We start from the raw sequence: 11,265 nt of genomic DNA, 5'->3' as shown, positions 1-11,265 counted from the left end.
TGTGAAGTGGAACGAAATCTATTGGATATTTTAAGCTTTTTTAGCAAATAAAAAACTGAAAAGTGGTGCGAGCAAAATTATTCGGCCCTTGACATGGCCATTCTAACACCTGGATACGTTTATTTGTGAACCATTCCTTTGTAGATTTTGCTGTATGTTTGGGATCATTGTCTTGTTGGAAGATAAATCTCCGTCCCAGTTTTAGGTTATTTGCAGACTCCAACAGGTTTTCATCCTGGTCCTGTGTTTGGCTCCATCCATCTTCCCCTCAATTTGAACCATCTTCCCTGTCCCTGCTGAAGAAAAGCAGGCCCAAACCATGATGCTGCCACCACCATGTTTGACAGTGGGGATGGTGTGTTGAGGGGGATGAGCTGTGTTGCTTGTACGCCAAACATATCGTTTTGCATTGTGGCCAAAAAGTTCGATTTTGGTTTCATCTGACCAGAGCACCTTCTTCCACATGTTTGGTGTGTCTCCCAGGTGGCTTGTGGCAAACTTTAGACGAGACTTTTTGTGGATATCTTTGAGAAATGGCTTTCTTCTTGCCACTCTTCCATGAAGGCCAGATTTGTGCAGTATACGACTGATTGTTGTCCTATGGACAGAATCTCCCACCTCAGCTGTAGTTCTCTGCAGTTCATCCAGAGTGATCATGGGCCTCTTGGCTGCATCTCTGATCAGTCTTCTCCTTGTCTGAGCTGAAAGTTTACAGGGACGCCAGGTCTTGGTAGATTTTCAGTGGTCTGATACTCCTTCCATTTCAAAATGATCGCTTGCACAGTGCTCCTTGGGATGTTTAAAGCTTGGGAAATCTTTTTGTATCCAAATCCGGCTTTAAACTTCTCCACAACAGTATTGCGGACCTGCCTGGTGTGTTCCTTGATCTTCATGATGCTCTCTACGCTTTCAACAGAACCCTGAGACTATCACAGAGCAGGTACATTTATACAGAGACTTAACACAACACACACACACACACCACACACACACACACACACCACACACACACACACACACACACACCACACACACACACACACACACACACCACACACCCACACACACACCCCACACACACCACACACACACACACACACAACACACACACACACACACACACACACACACACACACACACACAACACACACCATCCCATCAGTCTTTAGGACACATTGGATCATTCCAGATCCTCGCTGAACTTCGGGAGTGAGTTTTTGCTGCAGTGAAAGCAAAGGGGCCGAATAATTTTGCACGCATCACTTTTCAGTTTTTTTATTTGCTAAAAAAGTTTAAAATATCCAATAGATTTCGTTCCACTTCACAATTGTGTCCCACTTGTTGGTGATTCTTCACAAAAAATAAAAATGTTATATCTTTATGTTTGAAGCCTGAAATGTGTCAAAAGGTTGAAAAGTTCAAGGGGGCCGAATACTTTTGCAAGGCACTGTAGCTAACTGCCAGTATGCGTTGTTGAGAGGAACTGCCCCACAGTGACAGCCCATAGTGCATAGTGGAACTCCACAGGTGTTGGGACAGAATTCCTGACGTATGCAAGTATTTTCTAAAAATATCCTGAATGACCCGGCTTGTAAGAACTCCACAGTATGCATTGTCGAGAGGAACTGCCCTACAGATCTTGCTGGACCTCCAGTATCGTTGTCGTGACCATTACAGGTTTCTTGATACTTGTTTACAAATTTGTTTCTCTCTTTCTTGTTCACACTTACTGTATGTTTGGTTTGTTGTTCTCATTCCTAATTGTTCATCCTGAATTGTCTTTAGATTTCAAAACAGAGATGTTGTCAGGTAAAGGTTGAGGGTAAGCCAAAGCCACTAAAGACCGTAGCCTAGTGCTACCTATAATAATAAAAATGTGAAGCTTTTTCCCTCCAAAACTTAAACATGTATCTAATTAACACTTATACAGAGCTTTCAGTTGTCACCCTAACACTCCAAATATAAAATTGACCTTTACAAATATGCAATAACAATCAAACAAGTACTTACGTATGTATTTTCATTAATATTTACCATTCGATATCGCAATCGCTGCTGTCAGTCCCTTAGTAGAACGTGACAGTGCGGCATCTGTTTGGAACTATGCAGGCTTACATGAACCTCGAGACCACCCCGCTAGCGAGATCAAAGAGTGTCGCAAATCTTTCTCTATGGCTCTGGTCGCACTTTGTCAGTGTGAACGCACTATGTACTCAAAATCGCAAGTGTAAATACATAATTGCACGATATGAGACACAGCACAAATGTTCCCTGTGCATGTTTGTCCTATCCAATAACAAACTATGTGACACTTTATCTTGATTTAAATCATTCTAAAAAGATTTACAAATACTATGTTTGAACACAAATATTTGTCCTGAATCTGAAAGAACCCTCACCTGACTCGCAGACGACTGACCCCGGCTTCAGCTCCAGCATCATGGTGATGGTGGCTATGTCGGTGGTGTAGAGGATCTGTGTGCGGTGCGGCAGGGTGACCGTCCACAGCTCGGGCGTGGGGTGAAGCACATAGACCCAGCCGCCTTTGCTGCAGGTTACTTTCGACCCGTACCGCTGACCTATCAGGTCTGTGGTGTGGCGAATAGCTCCGTATCTCGTCTGCGTTTGGGCGCCCTGCTGCACCTTGACTGGCATCATGGATTCATGGCCCAGGTAGACTACGGCCACGTCCCCGTCCTGAATGAAGTCTGAGTACTCCACAAAACTCATGGTGAGCACCGTCAGTCTGTAACAAGGAGGTTGGAGATGAACTCAAAATGATTTCACATCTCCATGTGCATCAGCCTGTCAAACTAAATGCATTTAATGGTGCTTATATGAAACTGTTCATTGAAAGTACCTATCCGTTTGTCATCATGGTTGGGTTTTAAACTATATATACGTTTCATATTTTTTGGATACCACAAAGGCATATTTTATATTAGACCAAAAAAGACTTAAATTGATCTATTAATCAGCAACCATTTTCACAATTGAGCAAAAACTCAACTGTTTGTCAAAACAATTTAAAGACATCATCTTGGTCAAATAATTTCAAGTTGAACAGATGGAAAATCCGACTTTGCAACAAACCTGAGACACTATCACTAAATTCTAATGTAGTATTAATCCTTTAAGTTTATGAATGAAGTTTATAAATTTCATAAGTCCTTCACAAATATTAACATTTTAATGGTTGAATTCTATCTGTCAACCATCTGTACTGTAACTTGGGATTTATTATGTTTAGATACATTATGTTTTATATTACATTTACAATGCAATGTAACTCATATGTTGTCATGTGTCAAACACAATTGAGGTTTAATAAAAAAATTAAGGGGGGGTCCTCGTTGCCATGAGAACAGTTATGCATTCCCCCTCGAGCCTTTTATCTCGTACTAAACCCGTTTTTTTTTTTAAACCAGCATCTTTCAAACTGAAGAATAACGGTAGTTTAATTTAAAAGTTAGCCAGCTAGCTAAACTAACGAACCTCACAATTCAGAAAGAGAAGGACGAATTCACTTTGCTGAATCACGAACGAAAACATGTCGGACAACTTAGAGCACATGTGAGTTTACTAGATGAATGAATGGTTGATTGATTGAGTTTACATTTCTGATGTTTCTTGTGGGGAAAATTGGGGTTTGTTTTAAAGTCTGTTTCTCCTTCTCCGGTATCGTTGCATTCCTTTGAGGAGGGCTGAGTTAGCTAACGTTAGCTAACTTTGAAAGTTAAGTTGAGATTGATTTAGCCTAAGGTTTAGCTAGCTGAATGTAGCTAGCTAACACAAGTCGGTGGAGAAACAGACTTAAACAAAATAAAGTTAAATGAGGAGTCTTTTGTATTTAATTTCAAGTTAGCTAGCTAACTAGCGGTTAAAGTTTACTGTTCAGTTAGGTAACCTAGCAGCTAGGTAACGTTATGTATTGGGTCACATTTTACCGTTAGCTACATCATATAGCTAGCTAGCTAACGCTAGCTCACAGTGTTTCCCCTACAACTGTAACGCTAGCTAGCTGGAAAATCTGCCAAAAGATGTCTAACAACAGCAGTACAGTCGAGTATCTAAACTGCTAAAATCAGTTGAAATGTCGTTAACGGTTAACGTGCTAACGGATTCGGTGTTTTGTGTTGAATATTTAGCTAGTTAACGTTAAAACGAATCAATGTTGTTTTGTCTTCATTGTTATAAATAACGGGAGTAGCTAACAGGCTGGTTGTAAAAGTTTTTTTTCATAAACGTTGCGCGGTGCGTCCAATTCATACCGATGTTAAGAGTTGTTCATGTGGATTTCGAAACGTAACGTCAACTGATAACGTTAAATATTTGACGAAAACCTAGGGGAAAACACTGTAAATCAATTATTTCATTTTATATTAAAACATTGTCTAACATCAACCACTCCGAAAGGTCACAGTGCAAAACGCTCAATTTGTTTGAGTTTGAAAGTTAACTGGTTACCCATGCTAACTAGCTAACATGCTAACGTTAGATGTTGTAACAGCCAGCTACGCTCAGCAGAACCGTTGGCGGACTCCCCTAAGGACTAACCTTTTCCAGACGTGGCGTTCTTTTGAGTTTTAAACGAACACAAACGTTGGTCAGTAAACGGTAAGTCGTCCTCTTAATGCCGTTAAATGCTCATGTGTGGCCAGCGCTGACAGCTACCCATTCGTTTCCCACACGTGGTGTTGTTTTCAGAGGAAGTTGAGGAGACGTGACCGGATCTGAGCCGCTTCACTAACACGTAAATTCCCTTCACCGACACAGTGGATTCAAAGAGACTGTCCAGATGATTTGTAAATCTGCTTTTTACCCGCAGATGCCTTAATTTTTATAATCAGGGTTCAGAATGTGCACCATGACCAGAATTTAGCTAGACGCACGGAATCTCCCAAAATATGATAACGCTGTTTTTGAATAAAAATGACCTTTCTGTCAAAATACTCAATTAACGTTACAAGTAAATCTATTGTAAGGTTATTTAAAGGTATAAAACCTAGTTTTTAAATATAAATGTACTTTGTTACTTACCACCACTACCAGTGAATTAACATCACAAGAGCAATTGCATCTGATCAAATTTTATTTGATTGGTTTTATCATGATACATTTACATGGAGGCACTTGAACGCAACTTAAACGTAAAACAGGTAGGCCTACATAATCTTGTAAAAAATTAATTGTTGGGTTGATCCGTTTCATTTTGTATTATCAGCAAATTATGATTTATTGCACAAAAAGATGAATTAGTAGTGTGATCTGTGTATGTAGAAGGAGTCCCACTTCACGCAGAGTGCGTGTCCAATTAAATGAATGGACTACAAATGCAGACCAATGGGAGGAGAGATGGACTAGTATAAATTACGACCTCCTGTCACCATCGGCCAGTCTGTCTGGAGAGCTTCTTACTGTTAGGAGGCTGCAAGTGATTTGTAAGCTCCTCGGCTGGAACAATAGGAATCTTTGTGTCAACCACTGGTAGTAGTAGTCCTCAAATCCGACAACAGGTAGGAATATTATTTAATCAAGGTCGAAATTCCGTCACACATGCAGAGTAGTTTTGATTTTTAACGACTGAACGCTATAATCTGGGCGGTAGACACAGATTATCTCGCTAATGAATACATCCGCTCTTCACTAAGGATTCCATTAGCTTTAATACCAATCTAGAATTATACCATGTATAACATCTAGGCTATCTCAAAATGTCTGCTACACATTTCTGCACCTGCCTATTCGCATTCAGGCCACTCTGTTCACTGCAGGATATTCCATTGTTGTTTGAGCTAAGGATTTAACCTTAATCATAATCTCGGCCCGAGCTGTAGAATCGATGCTCACTGTCCGCAATGTGCATTCGGTTTAATTCGCTGCTTTTCACCGTGTCTTCCCTCCCATCCTCCGCCCAGGGATCAGCCATGCCTTTCGGTAACACGCACAACCAGATGAAGCTGAAGTACGCATCGGAGGAGGAGTACCCGGACCTCAGCAAACACAACAATCATATGGCCAAAATCCTGACTCCTGCTATGTACGAGCGGCTGAGGAGCAAACAGACACCCAGTGGATTTACTCTGGATGATGTCATTCAGACTGGGGTTGATAACCCAGGTAAAAAATAAAAAAAAAACTTAAGAGAGCGAAAAAGCGGCTTTTTGGTAAACGAGCCATCTGTTCTGCCCCATCGAGCGCGTCTAATAGCCGCAGCGCGCTCTGCTTCATGCTCCTGAGAGGAGGCTAACAGCTTTCTGCACTGTGACCTTGCCAAGGGGAGAATGCACTATGGCCAGCATTTAGAGACACACGGATTGCTGAATCAGTTTGAAAACATCCCATCTTCCTCTAATATCAGAGCATATTACACAGCTTTAAAGCAAATGTTGAAGATTAGCAATGTTGCATAATGCATGCAGGGCTGCAGCTGATAATCCCCTGCTGCTTTCCCTGTTTCATTATGTCACTTACTTACAGTCTAACGGTGTTTATAGCATTAAGAGCAGGGTTCAAAATAACTTATTTTTTGCCATATGGCTAGTGCATTTTCAGATTATACCAGCCACTCAATAGACGTGTTTTTTGTTTTTTTTGAGGGGTTGGTGAGTGAAGCAAATCTACCAGCCATTTGCATATTTTACCAGCATTTGGCTGGTGGATGGCGCTCATGTGGAACTCTGATTCTGGAGTATGCAGATGAACTGGTCCCTGCAGTGTAGCAGGTGGCACTCCCTCACCCTGTAGATTGTGTTTCTGTTTAGCTCTGAGAATATGGCCAAGCTGATGCTGAAGAGGCTGTCAGCCGAGGATGAGTTCCCAGATCTCAGTCACCACAACAACCACATGGCCAGGTTCTTAACCCTGGACATTTACAAGAAGCTGAGAGAGCGGGCTACACCCAACGGCTTCACCATAGATGGTGTCATTCAGACAGGGGTTGACAATCCTGGTACAGTAACACGGTCCCATCCTGAGCCCTGATGACACGCAAGCAAATTGAGTTAGTGAGGATGTTGGTCAGTCTGTCCCTCTGTGTCCAGTCTCCTCGGTGACCCGATTTGTCTTTGTGTGCAGGCCACCCCTTCATCATGACCGTGGGCTGCGTCGCTGGAGATGAGGAGACCTACGAGGTCTTCAAAGAGCTGCTGGACCCCGTGATCGAGGACAGACATGGAGGATACAAACCCTCAGACAAGCACAAGACCGACCTGAACCCAAGCAACCTGAAGGTACCGCAGAGAAGCTAACATGCAGGGCTTTAAATTTCTCGGGCACCAAGCTGTAATTTAGGCATAAATCCATTTTGAATAATACTTGATTGTACACATTTCCTCCAGAGCAGAATTTCAGGCTTACAAATGGTTTCTTGCTTTAACCCCAGAACATGTTTGTTTTTTTCTCCAAAGGGTGGTGATGACCTCGACTCAAACTACGTCCTGAGCTCCCGAGTGCGAACCGGCCGCAGCGTCCGCGGCTTCTGCCTGCCGCCTCACTGCAGCCGAGGAGAGAGGCGCGCTGTGGAGAAGCTCTCCATCGAAGGTAAATTGGGGACACTTGACACCTATTATCACTGACACGGCAGGTACCTTCTGTCAATGCTGAGGTCCTGACCCAGGCTGCCGTCTGTACTCGGTGCTCTGCATACAGGGAGAGACACGATGACTTGTGTAAACCGCACGAGAGTAGAAGGCTGTGGCCTAAACCTGTGATGCTCTGCGTAGTCAGCATGTTGGTTGGTCTCCTTTTTTTGTGTAGTGGTGGGTTCCCTCTAGTGGTAGCATGATTAATAACATATTACACAACGCATGTAAAGGCAAACCTGTGTAAAAATAACACCAACAGATACTGAAGTAATCAAATCTACTAATGAGATAATAAACGTGTAGCTGTATAATTTTTTTTATATGTAACCATTAAATTCAACAAAACAATGAATAGTTCCAACTGTTCAGGGTGGAAAATTAGAAGGTTGGTGGTTCGATCCCTGGCCCTGCAGTCCCTTGTTGAAGTGTCCTTCGGAAAGACCCTGAACCCCAAGTTGCTGCGTGCGTGCGTTCGTGTGTGTGTGTGTGTGTGTGTGTGTGTTTGTTCTACTGTGTATACTGTATTAAAAAAAAAAACTACACTTTGAGTAGTCATTGAGACTAGATGATGATGATTTTAGTCCAAGGGGAAATTTACACATTCTTGGTACCTATAGATGCCCATGAAAAGCCCTCTCCTGAGCCGTTGGGGGGGCTTGGTGCCTTGCTCAAAAAGGAGGTGGTTGGCATCTCTCTAGCTACCATCTTTGGGTCAGTATGGGGACTTGAACCAGCAATCCTCTGGTTCCCAACTCCCTACGGACTGAGCTACTGCCCCCAATTTAGGATTGAAGAGTGCCACCCCCAATTAAAATATTTTATTTGTGGTTTTTGACGTTTGAGATGTGTTGTCTTCAAACTCTTAGCTCTGGCCTCCCTGAGCGGAGACCTGAAGGGGAAATACTACGCCCTGAAGAACATGACAGACGCAGAGCAGCAGCAGCTCATCGACGACCACTTCCTGTTTGACAAGCCAGTGTCTCCTCTGCTGCTGGCCTCAGGGATGGGCCGGGACTGGCCTGACGCCAGGGGCATCTGGTGAGACGTTATCATTGACATCGCACAACCTTGTTTGTTTTTTGCGCTTTTGGGAGATTTAATTTAGACCTAAGATGAAAATAAATCCATGTGTTTTGAAGGCACAACGATAACAAGACATTCCTGGTGTGGGTGAACGAGGAGGACCACCTGCGTGTGATCTCCATGCAGAAAGGCGGGAACATGAAGGAAGTGTTCGATCGCTTTTGCACCGGACTCACCAAGGTTAGCAGGAAATCTGAACTAGTGGGAGACTAGTTCACATGAGCCGGGCTCAAAGAGGTTCTGAGTAAATGATTGTGCTTTATATTGACTTCTATGACCTGTACAAGGACCTGATCACCCTGGTTCTCTTGTGTTCAGATCGAGACCCTGTTCAAGGAAAGAAACCATGCCTTCATGTGGAACGAGCACCTGGGCTACGTCCTCACCTGCCCTTCCAACCTGGGCACCGGCCTGCGTGCGGGTGTGCACGTCAAGCTGCCAAACATGAGCAAACATGCCAAGTTCGAGGAGGTTCTCAAGAAGCTGAGGCTCCAGAAACGTGGAACTGGTTTGTACAACCTTCAACTTTTATATTTTTATTTTTTTATTCTGTAGTAAGTTTGTAGGGTTGTGCAATTAATCACGGTTGAACTGTAGTCTCTGAACCAGTTTTATGTTTTTGCATTTGTCTTGTCGCCATCAGGTGGAGTGGACACGGCCGCTGTGGGCGGAGTCTTTGACATTTCCAACGCCGACAGACTGGGCTTCTCCGAGGTGGAGCTGGTGCAGATGGTGGTTGATGGAGTCAAGCTGCTGGTGGAGATGGAGAAGAAGCTGGAGAAGGGCCAGTCCATCGACGACCTCATCCCCGCCCAGAAGTAAAACCGCCCCGATGCACAACGTCCCCCCCCCCCCCCCCGTCCCTGTCCCATCTGTTTGAATGACTGTTTGACTCTGTCCTGAAACACACTCAGTCTGGATTTGTTGGTGTATTTAAAATTAAACGGTTCCCGTGAGGATGGAAACAAAATCTGGTTCAAGTTCTTTATTATCAAGGTATCCTAATTCTCATCCCCCTCGTTGCGTTATGTCAAATGTGACCTGCAGGTGTTTTTTAAAATTATTTTATATAACACCTGGTTTTTAGAGGCTACAGTTCAATCAGACATATTTGCAGATATGTAAGATTTATTGTACAGCTCAAATAAAATGTAAGTCTTTGATTAGACTCAATCGCTATATAAATCTTTCAATAAGGGTAGCAAATCATCAGACCCCCCCCCCCCCCCCCGCCTGATTGAATCTAGACACCGGTGGTAGTGACGAAGACCAGACCAAAGGAGGCTGGGGGGGGGGGGTGGAGGGATGCATTCTTTGCCTGCAACCGCTGACAGCAAAAACGACTAAAGCAGGGTTGTGACTCTGTGATTGGCCCTTGCCATTGTCGTAATGATTCTGATTGGTTTAGCAGGAAAGTGAACACCTCCAACAGCTAATTGGGGTTAGGTAGAGCACTGATTAAGAGTGAGGGTTTTCCTGAAAGGACTTACACAGATACATTTCAATCAGGAGAGAACTAGTTGCAGATATGACAGTTATACACAAATATATACATTTATTAGATAACAGATGCATTGGTTAATAGGTCTTCCTGAAAGAATTTATGCTGAGCTACATTACAGTAAAGTGTTTTCTGAACACCAGGCAGTTCTCAGTTCCTTTGGCCTTTAACCACTAGTCATTCTTTCCATGGTACTGATTTATATAAACTAATTAATGGTTTCTGAAAGCACCAATAGTCAACACTACAGCATTGACAATGATTTATTTGGTTAAGATTATATTTGATTTACTCCATTATTGCCCAGCTCTACCTGTTACTGTTGACCACGTTTCTGAAGAGCTGAAATTACACCTGCAGGGTTTAAACCACCACCTTTTAAAGATTTCAGACTTATGTAGACATACAACTTTTCACTGCTTCTATTATCTATTTCAGCTGTAAACACAAACCTTCTAAATGGCCCCAAGTTGATTTCCTGTTTCAGTGTATGTGAAGGACATGATGGGAAGTTAACAAGGGGCCGGGCGGTCCTAGCAATGGAATCCCATTTAAAAAGGTACAGTTGTGTGAGTGTGAATAATGCTCAATCCTTAGAATAACTTTTAATTCCATAATATTAATGGATTGGGAACACTGCACATCCAATTCCAAATCAAAACATGATTATCAAGATTGATCAATTTTGCGTTCTACCTTTACAGAAAGTGAAGTAAAATGAATATTAGGCTATTCAAAAAATAATATTCTTTACAAACTTAAACATTTACTGTATAAACTGAAAAATGTCTCAAGGGTTTGCTTCACTTTGAATGACTGCCATTATATTTAGTTGTATAATCATTATTTCTGAGAACTGCTTCACCTGTGAACAGGTATTCCAGCCCAGGACCATAAAACTACATCCCACAGTTCCTCTGCATTACTGGGTTTTTCCTCAGAAACAGCATTTCTGATGTCACCCTACAAGAGTTCTATGGGACTGAGGTCTGGGGGTCGGGCTGGCCCCTCCATGACATCCACCTGGTTCATCTGGAACCAAGACTTGGCTCCTTACTGGTGTGTTTGGGGTCATTGTCTTGTTGAAAGACCCA

At 42.9% G+C, this 11,265-nt stretch overlaps 2 protein-coding genes across 5 annotated transcripts in view; one reads left to right on the top strand and one right to left on the bottom strand.

Annotated features, from left to right (window-relative positions):
- trmt61a (tRNA methyltransferase 61A) overlaps positions 1-4,783 on the bottom strand; it is a gene marked incomplete at its 3' end in the record, with an annotated part of 18,018 nt that extends 13,235 nt beyond the window's left edge. The window contains 2 exon segments of one of the 2 annotated variants that reach the window (XM_032524786.1): positions 2,401-2,747; positions 4,559-4,783. In XM_032524786.1, the coding sequence (XP_032380677.1) occupies positions 2,401-2,731 (331 nt within the window). In that variant the 5' untranslated portion in view covers positions 2,732-2,747; positions 4,559-4,783. 2 annotated transcript variants of the gene reach the window in all.
- Positions 3,327-9,641, top strand: ckba (creatine kinase, brain a). Of its 3 annotated transcripts, none has more exons than XM_032524783.1 (8): positions 3,327-3,574; positions 6,766-6,953; positions 7,079-7,233; positions 7,411-7,543; positions 8,454-8,625; positions 8,727-8,850; positions 8,989-9,178; positions 9,314-9,641. In XM_032524783.1, the coding sequence occupies exons 1-8, from the start codon at positions 3,552-3,554 to the stop codon at positions 9,490-9,492; spliced, it is 1,164 nt and encodes a 387-aa protein (XP_032380674.1). In that variant the 5' UTR covers positions 3,327-3,551; the 3' UTR covers positions 9,493-9,641. The 3 variants fall into 3 exon arrangements, with proteins under 3 accessions (XP_032380674.1, XP_032380676.1, XP_032380675.1); XM_032524785.1 differs by lacking the exon at positions 6,766-6,953 and adding an exon at positions 5,920-6,121 and having other exon boundaries at positions 3,462-3,574; XM_032524784.1 differs by lacking the exons at positions 3,327-3,574; positions 6,766-6,953 and adding exons at positions 5,365-5,517; positions 5,920-6,121.
- The last annotated feature ends 1,624 nt before the right edge of the window (positions 9,642-11,265 follow it).

This window comes from Etheostoma spectabile, chromosome 9 (genome assembly GCF_008692095.1).
Source record: "Etheostoma spectabile isolate EspeVRDwgs_2016 chromosome 9, UIUC_Espe_1.0, whole genome shotgun sequence".
NCBI lineage: Eukaryota > Metazoa > Chordata > Actinopteri > Perciformes > Percidae > Etheostoma > Etheostoma spectabile.
The sequence above is the reverse complement of the archived record's forward strand: the minus strand, read 5'-3'. Positions and strand labels throughout refer to the sequence as shown.